At 38.6% G+C, this 21,155-nt stretch overlaps 1 protein-coding gene across 1 annotated transcript; it reads left to right on the top strand.

The window, feature by feature from the left end:
• Positions 1–5,134: 5,134 nt before the first annotated feature.
• On the top strand, positions 5,135–20,928 carry BST1 (bone marrow stromal cell antigen 1). Its single transcript, XM_058024619.1, has 9 exons — positions 5,135–5,307; positions 9,042–9,171; positions 10,196–10,331; positions 10,814–10,896; positions 11,489–11,565; positions 14,089–14,181; positions 15,656–15,742; positions 16,192–16,251; positions 19,324–20,928. Exons 1-9 carry the CDS (start codon positions 5,141–5,143, stop codon positions 19,436–19,438), a joined length of 948 nt encoding a protein of 315 aa, XP_057880602.1. The 5' UTR covers positions 5,135–5,140; the 3' UTR covers positions 19,439–20,928.
• Positions 20,929–21,155: the final 227 nt, after the last annotated feature.

Consider the following 21,155-nt stretch of genomic DNA (forward strand, 5'->3'; position numbering starts at 1 on the left):
CCGCACCGCGCGTGCGCCCGCCCCGCGTGACCGCGCCCGCCGCCCCGCGCGTGCGCGGCTGGCCCCGCCCCTTCCCGCCAGAAGCGGCAGAGCCGGGGCTGCCTCGGCCCGGGCGGCTCCGGCCCGGCGGGGCTCCCTGTGGGATGCGCGCTGCTCGGTGGCACAGCTCTAGCTTCGTCCCTGTGGGCTGCAGTACTGCCCGACTGGAGATCCCATGCCTTGGCAAGGCCAAGGTAGCGGCTTGCGGATGTAAAAAACATTTACAGAATCAGTTAGGTTGGAAAAGAGCTCTGAGGTCATGGAGTCCAGCCCGTGACCGAGCACCTTGTCTGCTAGAGCATGGCACTGAGCGCCACGTCGCCTTTCCTTAAACACCTCCGGGGTTGGTGACTCAGTCACCTCCCTGGGCAGCCCATTCCGATGTCTAACCACCCTTCCTGTGAAGAAATTCTTGCTAATGTCCATCCTAGAGCCTTCCCTGGAGCAGTTGAAGACTGTCCTGTCCTACAGCTATTTGCCTGGGGGAAACGACCGACCCTCGCCTGCTACAGCTCATCCCAGGTGTTTGCAGAGAGCGCTGAGCACCCCCTTGGCCTCCCCAGGCTAAACACCCCCAGCTGCTTCTCACAGGGCTTGTGCTCTTGCCCTGCTCTGGATGGGCTCCAGCACCTCAGTGTCCTTCCTGAACTGAGGAACACAGAACAGGACCCAGGATTTGCAGTGTGACCTCACCAAGAAAAGTCCTAGGAAAGCTATTTGTGTACGCTGCAGCATGGAATCTGCACCCAACCCTTTGCAGCATTTGTGCCAAACAAGTAAAGTCTGTTTGTTTAACATACGAGGCAAATGGACCAGAAACACCTGCCTGTCATACTCATCTGCTTGTGCAACATTTCAAAGCAAACAGGAACACTGCCCCAAGTTGAGATTGCACATCCGTTTGACAAAAGCTGTAACTGTCAACCAACACCTAGTGTTGTAAAACTGTTGACCAGCATTGCAATGCTCAGTAAATGTCACCAAAATACTTTGTCAAACACACAATAGATGCAGCAGGCCCTTCTGACTGAAAACTATACAAGGTCTATGTTGCAGATATTAAATGTATTAGAGCTAGCAAGGTCACAGGTGTAAGCAATTAATTGTAAATGTGTTGAAATATTTTCAGCAAAGTCATGTGAGTTTTTAGTCTGGTATTTCTCAACATACTAATGTTGGGAATAAAATGCTGGTAAAAGCAGTAAATAGTGAACTAAGCAGAAGAGCTCATGAGTGTTACTTAGCTGACACTGTGCACAATAATCTTTTTATCTCTTTATCTAAGGAAATGAGTCTTAAGCAATTGCAGAGCTAGGCATTTCCTTTTCCGTGAATCCCTTCCACCTCAAAGGACTTTTGAACACACTGACCTACTTAGCCATATTTGCAAATATGTACAAACCTTGGAAGGTTAAATTCTTACAACTTTGGTGTGGGAAAAGAAAGCAGTTACACAGGAGGGAAGAAAGGAAGGCGAAGCACAGGTGTTACACAGCTGGCTAGCCAGCACACAGCTGTGTTTACTGCTTGGCAAGTGAGCAGAGCTCTGGGCTTGGGCTGGAGCATGACTTTCACAGAGAGAGTGCCCTGGCACACAAAGGAGCAGGTGAGACCTTGTGCTACTGCTGTAGGTGACTGATGCACTGAAGACACAAACCTTAAGAAACAATGTTTGAAGTTCATTGCTTACAGAGGAGCTTGTGAATATGAGGTCCTATTTCCAGGCCTAGAGCATGTGGCCATACAGAGTTGAGGTTTTTCAGAAATTCATGCTTGAGTAGTAGCAGAGGATTAATGTTACCATCTGTTACACCTTCCTACTGCTGGAACTTACCACTCCCAACTGATAGAAATAACAGGAGAGAACATGTTGGTTCCTCATCTTCTGGGGTTCAGAATGTAAACATTTGCTGCATTTCATGGTTGCTTGGGTTAATATTCAGTTTGTGAACTGTTACAGACATCTTTTCACTAAAAACCCTTTCTTAAGATTTTTTCCCTTCTAAGGAGCTGAGGCCTCAGAAACAAAATGTAAACACTGGTTATCTGCTGCTGTGGAATGCATCAGGTGGATTTTTGATTGGCCCATCGTGGATGTTTATAATTAATGGCCAATCAAGGCCGAGCTATCTCGGACAGAGTCTGAGAGAGCTGCCTTTTGTTATCATTCTATTCTATTCTATTCTATTCTATTCTATTCTATTCTATTCTATTCTATTCTATTCTATTCTATTCTATTCTATTCTATTCTATTCTATTCTTATCTAGCCTTCTGAGGAAACCTTTCCTTCTATTTCTTTTTAGTATAGTTATAATGTAATATGTATATATATCGTAAAATAATAAATCAAGCCTTCTGAAATATGGAGTCAACATTCTCGTCTCTTCCCTCATCCAAGAACCCCTATGACCACAGTCACAGTGAACTGCAGTATCTCCAGAGACAATATGCTGCCAATTTTCTGACTTTTCTTCATGAGCAATAACATAATCTAGGAGAGAAGGGACAGAGAGGAAGGAACGGTGATCTGCATCCACCATGAATTGCCAGATCTCAGGAGGCAAGATGGGCAGCCAGTTTGTGGCAGTGAATTACAATACTACAAGAAAAATTACCTGATACAATTATTAAAATACTGAATTTTCATGGACTAGTTTAAGGGTTGACTTGGTAATTTTTGACAAGAATTTACATGGAGAGATGATTCTGAGGAGGGATTCTTCATTAATGTAACAGAAAAAGATATCATGAGATTCAGTGACTGGAAGGTAGAAGTAGACAAGTTCAGGCCAGAGCTAAGGTTTTACTCTCAACTCTGGAACCCTGGAAATTGTTAAAATATTTAGAACAAAATATGAAATATTTAGAGCAAAAATATGAACACAAATTTAAAATGGCTGTGCTGAGTCAGATCAGAGGCCCTCCTGGCCTGATGTTGTGTTTCTGGACATTGCCAGTGGGGAAGGGAAGCTTGACAGGAGCTGAAATGGGGATCCTAACAACTCTTGGATCCAGTTCCTCTGGGATGTTTTGACAGGTTGTCTATTTGTTAAGGAACCCACATCTTCTTTCCCAAGGTGCTGTGTCCTAACCAGGTGTGCACTTGGAGAAACGTTCCGTATCTGTGTGACTTCTTAACTTATACTGTATAATTTAAGCAAAAGTTCTAACCTTGATGCAAAAATCAGTGACAATTTCTGCACATTTCTCTATAGAAGATCACATCACATTCTGGTTTCTGTTAGATTTGAAATTACTGAGCAAAATTTGATTGCAGCAAAGTCAATAATAAAAGAAAATGTTCAGTGACTTCCATGATTATTGCACTTTCTAATCCTGAATCCAAAGTATTGGCTTGAAACCATTTTATTATTGTTCTGGTGCCCTATCAGCATGGACATAGAGAGGTTAGGGAGAGAAATAGGAATAAAAAGCATTAGAGAAGCAACAGGAGTAAAGTACATAATTTCCTGTATCTCCACTATATCAAGCACAACATTTCACATCCATTTCTGAGTAAATCTGAAGTAAGTCTTTCCTGAAGACTCTGCTGCAGGTAGCAACCAATTGGCTATATTTCATCACATTTATAGCAGAAATCCATCATCAGGAATTTACTCAATGATTAGCCAGATTTTTCCTTCAGCAAAATCCACCAGCTGAGTACCAGTGTATCAACAGAAGTATAACACTACATGAATAAGTACACAAAAAATGAAGTTATAAATTCACTGAGGGAAAGAAAGAGAGAAAGAAAGAGAGAAAGAGAAAAAGAAAAGAGAGAAAGAGAGAAAGAGAGAAAGAGAGAAAGAGAGAAAGAAAGAAAGAAAGAAAGAAAGAAAGAAAGAAAGAAAGAAAGAAAGAAAGAAAGAAAGAAAGAAAGAAAGAAAGAAAGAAAGAAAGAAAGAAAGAAAGAAAGAAAGAAAGAAAGAAAGAAAGAAAGAAAGAAAGAAAGAAAGAAAGAAAGAAAGAAAGAAAGAAAGAAAAGAAAGAAAGAAAGAAAGAAAGAAAGAAAGAAAGAAAGAAAGAAAGAAAGAAAGAAAGAAAGAAAGAAAGAAAGAAAGAAAGAAAGAAAGAAAGAAAGAAAGAAAGAAAGAAAGAAAGAAAGAAAGAAAGAAAGAAAGAAAGAAAGAAAGAAAGAAAGAAAGAAAGAAAGAAAGAAAGAAAGAAAGAAAGAAAGAACCAGCATGGTTCCTCAGAAATGTGAGTGCAAAAATACTTGGAGGTTTTGGAGGTTGAATTTCTTTTTTTAAAGGAAAAAAACCCAATGTGGTTGTATTTGCAGCAGTGTGTACCAGGGAATATTCTGAAGATTAGATTGATTGGTGCCTTTTGACGTTCTAACAGAGTACTTAGGGGAAAGAACCTGGAGGAGGATGACAACAGAAGCTGAAGACATTTGTTCAGTGCACAGGGTATAAACTGTAACCCTTATGTTTCTCATTATGATTGATTCATGACTGCAAGGCAGGGTTTTTTCACGAACACATGATGCACATGTCATCACAACAAAATGCCACTGTCACTGCCCAGGGCAGAGATGGAAAAAGAGCTGACTAATGTTACCCCTGATAAGATAACTCAGGGACTTGGATATTTACACTGTCTTTGCTGTAACTGCATATTTTAGGTTTGGGTTTTTTGTTTGTTTTGTTTTGTTTTGTTTTGCTTGCAAGCATTTCTTAATGGTTTAGGAAAGGGAAGCACAGCAACGAATATTAAGCGACCCAAAGGCATCCTAAGTATTCAAGCGGTTAGGGTTTTTTTCCTCCCTTTATGGATATATACTGCAATTCTCTTCAGTTATCACCAGGTGGCCTTCAAAGTTTCTCGTTTTTCAGAAGTGGGGAATAGTTTAGACACGAGGAAGTGATGTATCCCTGTGCTGCAATCGTTCCAGGAAATAGTTAGGTTATAGTTTCCAGCAAGGTTTTTTTTTTTCCGCCTTTGTCTTCTGTGCTGAGCTGTCGCTAGTACTGAAAATATTAAATGTTCAGACTGCAGGTTTCCATTTAAATTGTATCATTGAACTCTCCTTTTTTATTTTTTTTTTCTGTTAAGTATTGGATTGTCAAGAATTCGGATTGTCAAGAATTCATTATGATGAGCCTTTTTTTCCCTCTTTTATTTGTCTCTGTTCTATGTATGAGCAGCTTCTCAGCAGTGCAGGGAAAGAAATGGAAAGGTGAAGGTACTACTCAAAACCTGGAAAGTATTGTCATTGGAAGATGCTATGAGTATATTAGACTTGTGAACCCTGCTGTTGGGTAAGTTTTGCTTGTTTCTGGATTAGTTTTTTATGTTCTGTACAAAATGGTTGTTAATCAGAAGCTGGATGTTATGCTTCTAGCCATGCTAGTGATCCTTTTGAAGCCAACATGCTTGTAGCTGTCTGGAAACAACAAAATGACTTTGATGGATGTCATATTTTAACTAAAGTAGTCTAATTGAGGCAAGATTTTTAATTCTTCCATTCTTTATTTCACTTTTTTGCCCACTGCACCCCACCTTTCTTTCTGTAAGGAGAACAACAGACAGAAATGACAGGGATGGTGTTTTGGAAGTACCAAATGTGACAGTAGTCCTGGGAAGACAGCTTTACCTTGCATGTCTTTGTGTCAGATCATATTCAAAAGGGAACACTTCGCTTTACAGCTGTCCTGTGGTACTGAAGGAACTGTTTAGCCCATCCACCTGAAAAATCAAGTGCTAATCAACTGCTCCAGTGGGGTTATCTGTGAGCTTCTATTGGCTGTGCTAATTTTACAGAACTGGAGGTAAATCACACACTTTGCTAAAACAAGCACTTTTCTGTCTTCCTTGCATTGTAAGGGCTTCAGTAAAGAGGAAGAAAATAAGAAGGACAATCTCCTGGAGTTCAACCCTTTATTCTACCACTAAAAAGTTGTCCTAAAAGGGTGAAGAGGTATTTGCAGTGGGGCTCTATCTGTGTTCCAATGGCATTGAATTGCTTTCTTTAAACAGGATTAGATGATATTGCAAATATCACCTCCACTCCCTAACCTCCCATTTTCAGTTCCTGTTGCAAAAGAGGAAGATAAAGGACTTAAAACAAATTTTTCCCTTTTAACAAAGGCGAAACAATATACTTCTGCACAATAATACTCTTAACCTATTAGAAGTGTTTTCTTTTAAGTTTTTTATGAAGGAAAAAAGATCATTGTCATGCAAATAACACAATGCATGAATTTCAGTGGAACAGTTCAAGCTTACCAAATTTATAAACATGTCACAATGGAAAGTGGAAGTAAACTTTAAGGGTAGATTTCTACATTCCTACAATATATTACATAATATAAAATATGTGAACTTAATTTACAGTTGTGTAGGTAATCTGGTAATGCAGTAGGCTATAGATAGGTAGAGCTTCTGCAGGACTTAACAGATGCCACTTCATTTATATCTGAAACAGGACATGAATAATAATCCAGAATATGCTAAAATGAGCAACATAAAGGATAGTTACTGTAGAAATTTGAACTGTATTGTTAATTGTTGGACTTTTAGAGATATAAATGCAATATTCTGGAAAACATTTCTGTGTGTCTCATGTTTATGATAGTTTTGTGATTTACTGAATTCTGGCTACATTTTCACAACATGATTTTAAAATTTAGATGTTTGAATATGTTCATCAATGCTCAGGATAGCATGAAGCCAGGCAGGACATTAAGACTACTTTCCTGAATTTAGACCAAAAATGGCATTATTAAAAGAAGAGCTACTCAACTGATTTCTTATAATGTGAGGATTTTTCTCTTTCCCTTAGCTCTAGAAGCTAATAATGTAAACCAAAGAAAATGGAAATTTCATATTGCACAGGTGCAAAATAGATATTCTAATTATTAATATCCCATTCTGTTCATTATCTGTTTCTTAGTTGCCTCTGGCTAGCTTTTATAGAAACGTGACCACCTGGATAGGTTTTTCTTCTGAATTTATGTGCAAATTTTCTAAAAAGACTTTGCTAACTTAAAGGAAGCTAGCAAAACATGTCTTTACACTGCAAGATTGTTAAAACATAAAAATGTTTGTAGGAACAGAAGAAAAACTTTCCCACATGTTAAAACAGAATGTGCAAAATGGCAATCAAAAGAGGCATTTTACAAAATGCTGTGGCCATGCAGAAGTGATGAATTTGAATTAAGATCATATTTGACATTTCCTAACAGGAGTACGCTAAACAACACTAAGGTTCCTATAATGCATATAATTCATAATCATATGCATAATTCATCCATATTTGTTTATTTGTAGCATATAATGAAAGCTTTGAAAACAATTTTTAACTAAATAATGTGAAATTAATCTGACTTATTAATGTCTAGTAAGATTAGAGGGAATTGTCCTGAACAGCAGGCCTCCCCAACCCTGTAGTTTCAAAAGGTGTTTTTGCCAGCTAACAAGTTTTGAGTATCAGAGCAGAATAATCCTTTTGATTTACAAGCTGTTCAAAACTGGGTGAGAAGTCATGAAAAAAAAAAAGGAATATGTGAGTTAACCAGAAAATTACTGATGGATGCACCTGCCAAGAAAGATCTTAAAAGTTCAGTTGATCGTAACCCACAAGTACTAACGTAAGTGCTTTGAGTAGAAAGCTCTTTAGCAAAATGAGACCTAAGTATATACAACTGTCAGAAGCCAAAGTATAACAGCTTGAAATCAGAAATAGGGTCCAAATTCTTTTATTAAGTAAATCTGTTTAAACCTTGAAACGAGTGATCAAGGATCATATTGCATCACTGAAAATTTTCAGGTCAAGATCCATATCTGCTTATAGTATATAGGGAATTTTTATATAGTTGTTGGAAGCATGACAAGAGATTTCTTTAAGAAAATCTGTGGTCTATTTCCTGCAGAGCTCATCACATGGGCTCCTTTAAAGTGTCTGTGACATTCAGTGTCACAAAGCAGCTCCTAAAGAACCTGTACCAGCAGAAACCTTGCTGTATATGGATAATACTAACTGAGCAAAGCACTGTAATGGCAAAGTTTGGTTTACTTATCAGGACTACTGTTGTTCAAGCTAGAGCTTTGCAATGACAGCCATTCATGTTAGGAAGGCTGTATGCACATAATGTAATTATTCTGTTGTGCAGAGTGTTCCTGGCATAGATATTGTCACAGCATTATGTGGGGAAGGTATTGTGGAAAAGTGGTGAAAACAGAAATTCCCTTCCTAATTACTACAGGCAGGCTCAGAGCTGTGACAGGTGAGATCCTGAAAGTCCAAAGAGATAGGACACTTCCATCTCTAGACAGCCTGTCTTGTCCCTCCATGGAGGTTCTTGTCCCCATCTTGTCCCCAAGACAGAGCTGGCAGAAGGGAAATGTAGGAGTGCACAGCCTAGCATCTTATTTCAGCACTCCAAGTGTTGAATGCTAGCAACATACTTGTACTTCTTGTAACTACTGCATAGTGACAGTGTGTGTCCCTGGTCACTGTACTCATTCCAGCAAGAGAAAACTGCACAGTCCCAGGGCCTAGAAGCTGAAGGCATCTGTCACCATCATTACTCTACCATCAAAGCTTTTTAGCAATTTGTCCTGCATTTGAATCTGACATTTTAAGAGTAGTATTGCATTCCAGCAGCATTGCATGTTTAGCTATGGTTTATTTGAAATGGTGTTTTGAATCTGAAAAATTTTAAAGAAAGCTATTTCTTCAGTATTTCTACAGTGTTGAAGAGCAAACTTGCTGTGTATACCATACCTACTAAGGTTTTTGTTGAATCATAATGTGTTTCTAATTCCACACTGTAAATGCTAATATTTTCCTTGCTACTTCTTCCTTATCTGCTGCAGTTATGACTCAGAAGACAAGATGTCTATGCTCTTCCTGAGCTACCCTGACTTCAGTTTTCTGCCTTAACCTTATATGAATTTTAATTGAGGTACTTCAAAGAGTTGAGAACATGCATCTTTCTTGCTCAGCTTTGAAAAAACAATTTTGCTATTTGTTTTTTTTTAATGATTACAGTGAGAAGAATTGTTCACAGATATGGGAAGCATTTAAAAATGCATTTATTAACAAGGATCCTTGCAGCATTCTACCTGAGGATTATGAATTATTTATCAACCTCACATTTCACACGATTCCACCTAACAAGGTAATAACTTTTTATGTTAATTGCCCTGTGACATTCAACAGATTTTACGTGACACAGTTCAAGACTGACGAGTCATTCTGTAACTGATTTGTGAGTCACTCTTTTGACCAGTCTGTAGTTTATAAACTGGACTCTGTAGTTTATAAACTAGACTCAGACTTGATAGCATGTTTCAATGTGTTTGGCTCCATTTATTTTATGCAGTAACTTCTCAGCAATGTCTCTCTTTTCATACTACAGAGATCTCCCCTTTTTCCTGTTGTGCTGGGAGCTCTGCCATAGTCCCTGAACTTCCACTTCTGCTTTTCCTTAAGTTAGGTGCTCTGGCTGCAAATGCTGTGCCTGCTATCACCTTTTGCTTTTACTCCTCACAGCTAAGTCTCATGGCAGTGCCATTGACAACATTGACACACTGAACAAGCAAAAGCAGAAATGAGAGAGGGTGTTGTTGTGTGCCAGAGAACAGTAAGGGTTTGATGTGCTGGCAAAGAACCATGGAAGTGCAAAAGATGTGTTGTGCCTCTGGAACAATTATTCCTCATTTCTAAATGCTACAAGCTAAACCAACAAATACTACTGTCAACATGGCTTAATTCATGAGGAGTTCTGCAAACACAGAAATAACATCTAGACATATGGGGTTTTTTTCACACCATAAGCCAACATAGCAACGTTGAGAGATTTCTGGTGACATATATCTGGTTTATAAATATCTTCCTTTTTTCTTCTTCCCCTAAATCTGTCTGCTGAGGCAGGCAAAGCTAGGCCTAACTATATTTAAAGTAGGACGATATCCCTTCTCATCAAACTACTACTGTTCCTCAAGTCACTTGTGATCAGAATTTACACCTCTGGAAAATTAAAAAACTTTATTCTTTTAAAGAGATAGATAACATTTCTGGTTATTAGCTTGATTTTGAAAGAAATACCAAAACATGTTTTCAGCTGTTTTCAATACCCCATAATCTCACCGTGTCTGCACCCAGGTGTTGGTACATTTCTTCTCTATGTTTTTTTTTTCTAGTCTCTTTTCTGGGAAAATAATCAGCTGCTAGTCACCAGCCTTGCTGCCAGAGGACGTCGCTACATGTCTGTGGGTGATACTCTCTTTGGCTTCCTTGCAGATTTTCTGATCTGGTGTGGGCAGGCAGACAGCCCTGGTAAGACAATGAGAGCTATGTTCAACATTTATCTGTAAAACCATAATGGAGACCAACTGCTGTGTCCTGGAGAAGCTAAATTTGCTCTTACCCCATGAAAAATCAGGGATAACTTCACTGTCTTGTTCTCTCTTGTATCATGTGAATATTTAACACTGCAGTCGGGGGAGCACACAGTGAAATCTACATGGTCCTGCAGTGGGGATAAACCTCTAATTAAGTCTTCTGAACATGGAGCTCCTTGCATCCCAGGAACAGAGTTAGAGCCATTTCAGCCAAATTACTGAATCCTCAGAATGTCACTGTTTGTGTAAACTACAGAGGATGAAAGATAATTGAAAAAATACAACAGCTTTCAGTGCTATGTCAAACATAGGTTGTGGGTCAGTGAGTAATGCACAAATATATTTAGTTGCTTGCTAAAGTCAATTTTATAGTCATTATCATCTCTCTAATGGCACAAATCCCCTGCCTTCCTACAGGCCTGGACTATGAATCCTGCCCCACCATGGCGGAATGTGAGAACAATGCAGTGGATTCTTTCTGGAGGATTGCCTCAGTCACTGTAAATATTTTATTAGTGCTGACTTCATACATCTGTGAGTGTGTCCAGTGTGGTTCAGGAAAACACTGCTAGTTCACAGCAGACTTAAACCTGTAACTCTACTGGATTATTTCCCCTGATAGAAATACACTGTTTTAGACTAGCTGCAAATGTTTTAGCAAGGAGAACTTAACATTCACCTTAGCTAGATAACATGTTAAAATTCTGTTAGCTTTGTTAATAAAAACGATATACTAAGCAGAGTAAGCATACTGATTGTCTACTGGTTACAGGTCCTAATTTGACAGCTTTGCTGAAAACCCTTTACTTACATATCAAACTCAATAGAGAATGCCAAAGTGCTTTCTTTTTGTGCTGAAGAATACTTATAAATGTGAGAAAATAGCTTGAGAAGAATCATTGAATTAACCATGGCCTGTTTGGTTCCTGTCCTTTTTACTTCAGTGACCTGCTAGGGTGCTAGTCTAGATTATTTTTGTGCTTCCGATAGTCTTTGTGGTAAAATTCTTTCCTCGGTTACTGTTGTTTGCAATAAAATACCAAGTTACATGACAAATCTGAGAGATCTGAAAAGCACTGTTATCTATTGCAGTATGCAAAGCACAGCTCTGGGGTGATCCAGGTCTTGCTGAATGGTTCTGCAGAGGGAGGAGCTTATCCACAGCCAGGGTAAGAGAACCGACTGATTTCTGCCTGGAGTCTGTGTAGTGTGATTTTCTGTGTAGAGTCTGGATGACTACAAAAAAATAGAAAAGTCAACCAATTGTTTGGGTCGTCTGCTGCACAAAGCATGGGAAGTGTGGCTGAAAGGACCTGCTGCATCAAAGGCTGCTGAGTTGTGGGGACAACTGTTAATTGTCCCTAGCTGAAGGAATAATACATACTGGATGGGAACAATCCTTTCAACTCCTGCATTTTACAAACTGCTGTGGCAAGCATGGTGAATGCTCTAAAGGCTGCCCTAGAGTCAGCCAATGTACTGTGGCAAAATGTGTAGATCTTCAAAAAGTTGAGAGTCAATGAAATTTCTCTTCAGGGACATGTCTAAATAGAGTATATTGTTATAAGGAGTGTAGCTTTTGTCAGACCTACCAGCAAACTTGGTAAGTTCTAAAGGGAAAGTATTTGTTTCTCCATGACCAAGAGTGAATGTAGTTTGAAGTCTCTTATTGTTTCAGAAAGCAAAAAAATGTTTGTTGAGGAGGATAATAGCAAAGATGAGCTTCTTCTTCTTCTTAGTTCCTTTTATATTAAGGACAGGTGTATTTTTCCTGATTCAGAGGTGTACCACCATGCAGAAGCTTATCTAAGCTTACCTTCAGAATTTATTGTAAAAGTACAACCTTTAGAACTTTTACTATGTATCTGTAGTGACTGCTTACCTGTGGTAAGAAATGCATCCTTCATTGCCTCAGCAACTGTCCTGTCCAAGGCAGATCAAAAAATTACATCTTTTAAAAACCCTTAGAAGAGACTTTCTTCCTGTGTATTCATTATTCACTAAAAATAACCTTTGAAAGGCAATTTTATTTCTGGATGGGAGAGAAAGAAGAACAATGTTTTCCAAAACACCTCCTAACTACTTACTCTGTCCCCCAAAACATCCATCTCTGTACACAGCTTTCAGCCAATCACAAAGACTTAAACTGTCTTCTTGGGCTGGTCAAATGGTCAGCTGGGATCAAATCTTCTGCAGGTGGTAATACCTGGCAGCAGGTCAATACCCAGAATCTATTATAGATTCCTTATTTTAGAAATGGATTCCTTATTTCTGTTAATTTACAGATTCCTTATTTCAAAAAGCATCTCACACACACATTAATTCCACCAGCCCCCTGGGTTACCAGTCTGGTGGTATTTTAACCAGTGAAATCACCCCTGGAACTCAGCCTGCCAAGGAGAAAACAAAGCCAGTAACTCCATCTGTTTTCTTTGCTCTGTATCTTCTGGTCCATTTATGACTGAATTTGTTTGAGAGATCATGTTTGAAAAAAGCTGGAAGTTGAATAATTAATAGCAAAAGTAATGTGAAAGATCTGCCTGTCTTCCTAACCATCTCTCTGGTCTGTTTTCAAGTATTTCAAGTACTTTTCAAAGTTTATTCAGTTTAAAGTTTGTACACTTAAATCACCATTAAGTCACCTGATATCATTTCAGTTAAGATTTATATCTCATTTCATGGCAAAATAACTTTGCTCATTCACACAGTATGAATTTAGTTGGCAGATTTCTTTAATAATAGAAGCCAGTTCAAAAATCGGTTTTACTGAAGTCAGTTGTACATTGTTCCTCCACAGTTTCTGACACCTCTAGTTAAACACTTCTCCAAATTTGGGAGCAAACTTCTTTTTTTCTGGGAATAGCCTATGCATGACTGAGTAAATGAGTGGGAATCTTTATTTTTTGTTATATTTTCACTATGTGTTAGGCAGGCTTGGACACCTTGGACAGAAAGGCAAACGTGCTGTTGCTGCTGCTGGTCTCTGGTCAGCTACCACCACACCAGACTGGACCAGAGAAAGCAACTCCTGCTATCTGTCCTCCTGTTCCACTTCTCCAGAAATCTGAAATAATTTGCTGACTTCATGAAGCACCAGCCCCTGGCAAGCAGCACATGTCCTGTGCTTGCATGGCAGAGCCTGAAGGGCTGGGAGAACAGACCCACGTTGTCACTGCTGGTCCCAGGAAGGGCAAATAATGGTCCCTTCTTCTCTTTAAATGTTCTGAGACCTTTGTGGAGGTCTGAGAACATTTAAAAGGGCTCAGAGACACTGTAGTGCTGATACAGACATTTAAAAAGACACATGATAGCAAATAGTAAATTAGAGGAGAGACCCAGGCCCAGACTTGGACCAGGCATTCAGCCCTTTCAAGCTTTCTGAGTGAAAAAAAACCCCTAAAAGATAAGAAATCATTACACTGTATCTTGCTAAAAGGGTTAGAAATCTATGGCTCTGAAATGCCAGCATCTCACAAAAAAAAAAATCAATCTAGAGACATTTAAATCAACCTTTGGATTTCATAGCTTCTTAGATTAGATATTATGAGGAAGTACCAAAGGCTTTTTGATTTGTTTTTGCATTTTTGAAAGTTCATTCTTGTTCACTTTTAGGTGAATACATTAATACAGAAGAGGAAAAGGACTATTTGATTTTCATGTTCTTTATAGTTAATTTTCTTTTCTTCAATCAGTTTTTTTGCAGATTATGAAATACCTAATTTCCAGAAAGACAAAATCTCACAGATTGTCATTTGGGTTGTGGATGATATTGAAGGACCAGATAGGTAAGTTGTGTCTTCAAAATAAAAATTAGTTTCTCCCTTTTGAACCTGTCTTTATAATTTCACCTTATCTTTCTGTTTGATTGTATTTGCATACTACTTAAAGCAAAGTATTTTAGATGCTTTCATGTACACAGGAGACACAACCTGCCATTCTCAGAGAGTATAGAAATATCAGAATTAGAGAAAATATAAATAAATTCTAATATTAGATCTGGAGCCAACTCTTGCTAAGATGTGTGTGTGGATCTCAGACCCTGAATGAAGATAGAGCATGAACAGTTTTACTAAGAGTCAATCTGAATTTCAGATTAAGTGCTGATTAGTGATATTTCTTTCACCTTGCCATATGCATTCTTTTCATTTTCACGTATCTTAACTGTTTGAAAATTTGTAGAAGCGGGCAAATACCAACTGGTGGCTCTTTTTCTCTCAATAATTAATCCAGTAATAAAATGTAGGCTTTAAAAGTGTCTAATTTTGCTAATTTTGGTAATTTAAATAAAGCAAACAAATAATTAATAAGCAAATATAACAAAACTGATCAGTCCAAACAGTTTGGGCTGTCTGTTGTGAATTTTACCACAATGCTGTTGAGTGTACATGACATAGTTCAGATTAGCATTTTTCAGTCTCTCTAAATCAAAGAATCATACCCTCTGGGAGTGAAAAAACATAAAGCTAATCTTTGCAAAAGTTGCCCTTTTTACAAAGAAAAGCTAAGACGCACTGAATCTTAGTAGTAAATGGATGCATGGGAGTAATTGTATATTTTTATTAATTGTTTCCTACAATTACTTTGTTGGTCTCTATATGCTTTCTTTAGTCATGGGTATTTACTGACCAGCAGATAAGTAGCACTGGCCTTAATATTTTATGTTGGTGCAGGTTTAGATGTCTCAGTAGGTTCTGTAAACTTTCTTATAGTAATTGGACTACAAATTTAAAAATCAGTGCTAGAAACAAGAGCTGTGTTTAGGAATGTTTCTGAGTTTTTTCTCTCTGTATTTTTCTATTATTCAGTATTCAAGAGAGAGAACAAGATTCAAACAACAAGTATAATTCTCATTTATTATAACATACTTATTGTGTAAAGACAGATAACATCAACTTTATCACTACCTAAATAGTTGCCAAAAATATTACAAACAAAACAATATTTTACAAAATTATTTAGGTCTTTTTCTGTCTATTCTATCAAATATTAAACATAGGATTATTAGTGAATAGAATCTGAAAATGCTACACTGGCTGAAGCTAATCTTCCAGACTCTGTAAACTGTGAAAAGGATGAATTGTGAAACAACAGTAATGTAAGCAAATGAAACATAAAGAGCAATGTACACCATTCTTCTAGTGGTGTTATGGAATACAGAAGAGGCAAAGTAATGGGGATTTACTTTACTAATTCCATCAAGTTCAGTGAAAAAAATATAAAACAGAAGATTTGCAATAATATTGAAAACCTTCTTCACAGAGATTCCTGTGGAACTAATAGTGTAAAGACATTAGAAACCAGGCTGAAAACTCTTGGATTTGATGTCACTTGCACTGACAATTACAAGTAAGTGAAAACCTTACCTATTTTGATTCTTACTGTGCAATACTGAAGTGCCATAAATGTCATGTCTTCAGGAGGGACTGATATCTTGGAGGGATGATGTCACATTTTTAAGACTTGGCATTTTTTGATTGCTTATTGAGCAAAACACTGCATCTTACTGTATGATTGAGTGGAACATTGTTCTTAATGTCAGACACAGAAGATGGCCTCACGTACTTGGATTTAAAATCTAAACAATAGTTAAAAACACTATTGAATGTCTGCTGAATTACCAGTTATTCACAATAGCTTTCACAGCTCTAGTATTTCCTATAGATTGTAAGATAAATTTAATGAAGGGAAGATTTAAGCATGATAGTACTGTGAATTTGTTTCATTTTTTCATGTTTTTTTTTTTTTTTTCTCAGTTGTCTGCCTGAAAGGTGGTAAATAAAATGGTATTTTCACAGGTCTGTAATGTTCTTACTCTGCCTGGATTATCCTGATCATTCTAAGTGTGCCTTTGCATCGTAAGTAAAAGAAGTTCAACCTAGCCCAGTGTCATTACAACTGAATAAATTAGGCAGAAGTCAACAGATCCCACCTCTACCACCTGTTATATATTCTTCTTATGCAATACACAGTGGTCTTGAATTTGTTAGTTACTGTGGATTGAATTAGCAGTTTCTATTCACAAATTGTGCACAGCTGTCTGTGAGCTGAACCTGCTGTTCAAAATTAGGTGTTAATGGGTTCTCATTGATCACACAGTAACACTGTATATCATTGATGATGTGAAGTTTGTACATATCACTGTTCTGATATAAAATCTATTACAAATTTGAAGTTGCTTTCATTAATAAAATTTCTTGAATAATCAAATTGTAGATCAAATGGCAACAGATCTAAAAGACATTTACCCAACTATTGGAATTTTCAGTTCTAAATTTTGAGGAAGTTTTCTTTTATCTTCCATTTTGTGTGAGACTTAATCTCTATATTTTGATGTATTTACCTTGGGTCAGTGAGTTATCTACAAAGAATGCAGATTACATCCAAGACATAACTTCTTGATTAGCAAGCATTGCTCCCAAACTCCCTACTTATCCATATTTATCTATATTATATGAGGAGCACTATATTAATTTATCGTGTATTTCAGTGAATTTACAGTAAAGATTACTGTTTTCAATTCTGACTATGTTTCATTATCTATATGCTATGGCATATATAGGTACACATGAGATACTTGAACATCTGAATGAGAACTTCCTCACTGTTTGGAATGTTGTAGAATATATCAATACATAAACACTGATTTGTGGTTATATTCTTCTTATGGATAATCCATGCTTTATTTCTTTCTTCCCTATTCAAATTTTTGTTTGTTAATACCTGTGTGATATTGCAATGACAACATCTGCAGTGAAAGTCCTGATTTGCTGTCCCTGGTTATGGCAGCAGAGGTGCAACTCCAGCTTGCCTGCCTCTGGGAGGGGCTGTACATGCATTCATATATTGATGGAGTGCTTCCTGCAGTACAGAAAAGGAGGTGGACAGCACCTTCTGTAACATATGCCCAGTTCTGTAACATATGTCAGTTCTTCACTGACAGAAAGTGAGTATTCCCTATTCTTGCTGGTCACTGAAAAATTTTACTCACCTTGCAATGCAACATGTATTCTTGCATGCAAATTATATCCTAGCATATAAATGTTATGCAAATGGCAGGGTTATAAATCCCACTGATAGCTCCAGACCTCTGGGCAGTAGGTCATAGAACAGACGTCCTGTTAGGGCTTTGATTGGTTACAAAATGCCACTTGCTCAGTGGATTAAAATAGGGTTTCCTTGTTCTGCAACTGAATGGTCACCCCAGGACAACGTGTCAAATGAAAACACAGTTATCCCCTTCAAAATAATAGCTGTGAACATAATGATAATAATAACAAACTGGAAGAAGAGCACAGGACTTTGAAAAAAACAATATTTTATTGAGGTCTTGACAGAAGATTTTTCTCCTCTCCCAGGTTTTAAATAATTTTCCTCAAAGTTTTGTGATGTGTGTGTGCTACTCAGCTGAGGAAGCCTGGATGAGAAGGTTTTTGGAAACCACTAGTGTGTTTTTCCTTTCAGCTGAGAGTGAGCATGCAGTTCTGCAGTATTGCCACAAGGTGTTTGCAGTGTGCAAGCAGGGGAGCAGCCGCCCCTTCCCTCCCATCCTTGTCGGTGCTCACAGTAACACAATCCCTGGTGAAGTTGAAACACCAGCCTCACCCTCTCCTGGGGTAACTCCAGAGCAACTCAGCTGTTCTCATCCTCCTTAGGAAAAGTTTCCTTGCTTGTTTCCTTCATGAGCTCTGTATTCCATCCTCCATGCATGGCACTGTAATAAATTTGATTAATTTCTTATCTATCCCAAATCACAACAGAGCTTCCCAATCTAAATGCAAAACTATCATTTCCTCTCCCTGAAATTTAAGTAATTTAAATATTTCAAGCCAATGAATACTTACATTCTTCCCAGAATCACTCAGTTCTCTGCAGCAAATAACACCACCTCCATAGAAACGAGCTGCCTTTTCAAAAAGAGCCTTAAGCAGATGCATATAAATGATTTGATGATTGATTACCTTCTTAGGCACTTTTTCTGTGTTCTGTGGTGGTCCATTAGCTGGCTGGGGGCTGGTCAGTGGGGGTATCACTAATTGGAGTGGGTATCTGTTAGGAAAAGTTTCCTTTGCAGAGCAGGTGCTGTCAGTGTTCACACTTCCACAGTAAACAGTGGGGCAGGCATGCAGGGGCTCGTGCATCCCCTTTCACCAGGGCTGGTTGCTGTTCCAAGGCTGATGGCTGCCCTCTCAGCCTCCACAGAATAATGTCCTGAGCCCAAAAACATCAGAGTTGGACAAGTGACTTTTTATGTCACCACAACTCCCATTACGCAGGCATAGCAAAGGAGAGAGCTGGGCCAGGGCAGCAGAGGGCATGAAGGTGCTGTAATGTACCTGGGGCTTCTTGCATGGTGGTGGTGCCCCTTACCTCCTCTCCAGACCTGAACGATGTTCCTGCCGAGTCACATTTGGACTTCGGCTTGTTAAGGTGACGCCCTGACGTTAGAAAAAAACTTGTGAGTAAAAAACACCCACTAGATGGCAGCGATGGCTTACAAATGCAAGCAGGAGGGAAGCCAGACAAGCTGTTAGTGGTGGCATGGATTATTTGCATTATTGCAATGTCAGGGAGACATGGAAGTGGATCTGGGTACTACTGCCCCCAGTGCAATACAATCCTCCAGGACCACTGCTGTCTAGGAGAGCACTACAAAATCACAAGCATAAGGCCAGAGACAGCACATGGATGTGAAGAGAAAAGAAGGCACTTGAGTGAAGGTAGAAAGAAGAGTTCCCAGGGTTTTGCAAAGATATTCTGTTTATAGAATCATGACAGCCAAAGGGAATCTGTTGGCAGGCTCATATAAAGAAACTTCTAGCTTAGCACTTGGGCCACAAACTTCACCCTTGGCAACAAACCCCTGATATTTAAAAGAATCCTAACTCAGCTCTGTGCTGTGAACATCCTGTTTGTTTTCTCTTCTTCAGATCTGCACCAGCAGCACAAAGAGGACCTATATCTTCAGACAGAGGAGGCAGCTGGAACAAGCTCATGTTTGTTTCTTTTGCAGGCTTTCTGTTCAGATTTGCTTTAGTGTACTGAGTTAATCAACTGAATCCATATCCTATGTTTGCCTTAGCTTTGCCTTGGCTATAAATTTTGCTTCAGCTGATTTCTAACTGCAGTTTCATCCTACTTTTGGGACTGCAAAACCTGCATATTAAAACCTTGCATACTAGATAGTGGCTTGTTTCCATATCAAAAATTATCCCACTGCTGCTAGAAAGCCTCACCCTTCATTTTCTTTTTCTAGAAAAATTCATGGCTATTTCCTCTTATCTATATTCTCCAGAATTAAACCAAGACTAATACTTCCTGTTCACATATTTCAGAAAGAAAAATGATACTATGCATACATCACCCACAGAGATTACTTGTTTGTAAAACTATCCTAGCATCTGACCTTGGAAACGAAATGACTGATTATCATGTTTTGGGAAGGTGAAACATAAATTTAAGTAGGAGAGATCTTAAATTGATACTCACTTGGTACAAGATGCAATAGGTAAAACAGTGGAAAAGTAAACTCATTTTCATAAGTGGTCCAGTACTTGGGCCAAGCTTCAAAACTGGGGTATAGCAAGATTCTGGGTGCATATTGCGTGCAGTAATTTAACACATAATGTCAATTGCTTCATCATCTGCACAGCTGTTCCTCAGCTGGCTGTTTCCTGGCCCCTGGATAGCAAATAGTCAGAAATACCAGGTCTAGAAAGTTCCCCAGTTTTTCCAGCACAGTGTGATTTATGGTATATCAAATTCAGATGAGAACCTGCCAAGTCAGACATTGGCCTGCTTGCCGTGAACTCGGATACAGGGTTCAGAACACACTGAGGAGACAGCAGATGCCATCCTGGTGGTTTCTTGGGTTACTTGTGTGAATTCCAGTGCTTCAGCTAGAGGCTCCTCTAAACCACCAGGACATCCAGCTACCAGGATGGCCCATAAGTCTTCAGAAAAAAATAGTCATTCTACAGAGAATAATTGTATGTCGCTATTTTTTGCACCTTTTAGCCTCTGTATTATTTATTTGTGTTTGTATTGACTGGTTGCCAGGAAATTTGGAGAGGATGTTCCTGTTATCTCAGTGAAACTGATTTAAGGGTCCATAGTAGATTTGCATCCTTTCAATTCCTGATGCAACTGTATCATGCTGTATGTTTGAAAGAGAAAGTATTTAAAATATGTTGTAGTTGCTTATTTGTCTTGCTTCCCTGCCTGTAATAATCTTTAATTTTGTTTTAATGCAAATCTCTTTACATTGCACACATATTTGGTTTTGCCTACATCACAGGAGGGTTTAGGCTCCAGCCTGGAGGATTTTTGTATCTGTTTCAGACACAAAAAAGTACTGAAAGTACAGAAGTACTGAAATCAAAAGTTACAGACCTTTAAAAATCTGGGTTGTATTATGCCTCAAAATTGTTCCCTATCTGTGCTGTTACTTTAGTTCTTTGATTAGTTCCTTGAGCATCCTGTTCATTTTTTATTGATTTGTTTCATGTTTTATTGTTTACAGCAGCCACCAGAGTAGTAAGAAAGGTATCTGTAACACCTCAGATAGCTAAAGCCAAGCAATTCTGATCAATCTTCTATTTGCCCACAGCAGATGGCATCAGTTGTATTTGCCCACAGCAGATCATATCAGACACATTTTGGGCCACAGGCTGTAGAGATTGTGTGTGTGAGGCTCCCAGGTGTCCCAGCCATCATCAGGGCTGGTGTGTGCTACCTGCTGAGCTGTGTGTGAGATCCAGAG

Source organism: Melospiza georgiana, chromosome 5 (genome assembly GCF_028018845.1).
Source record: "Melospiza georgiana isolate bMelGeo1 chromosome 5, bMelGeo1.pri, whole genome shotgun sequence".
NCBI lineage: Eukaryota > Metazoa > Chordata > Aves > Passeriformes > Passerellidae > Melospiza > Melospiza georgiana.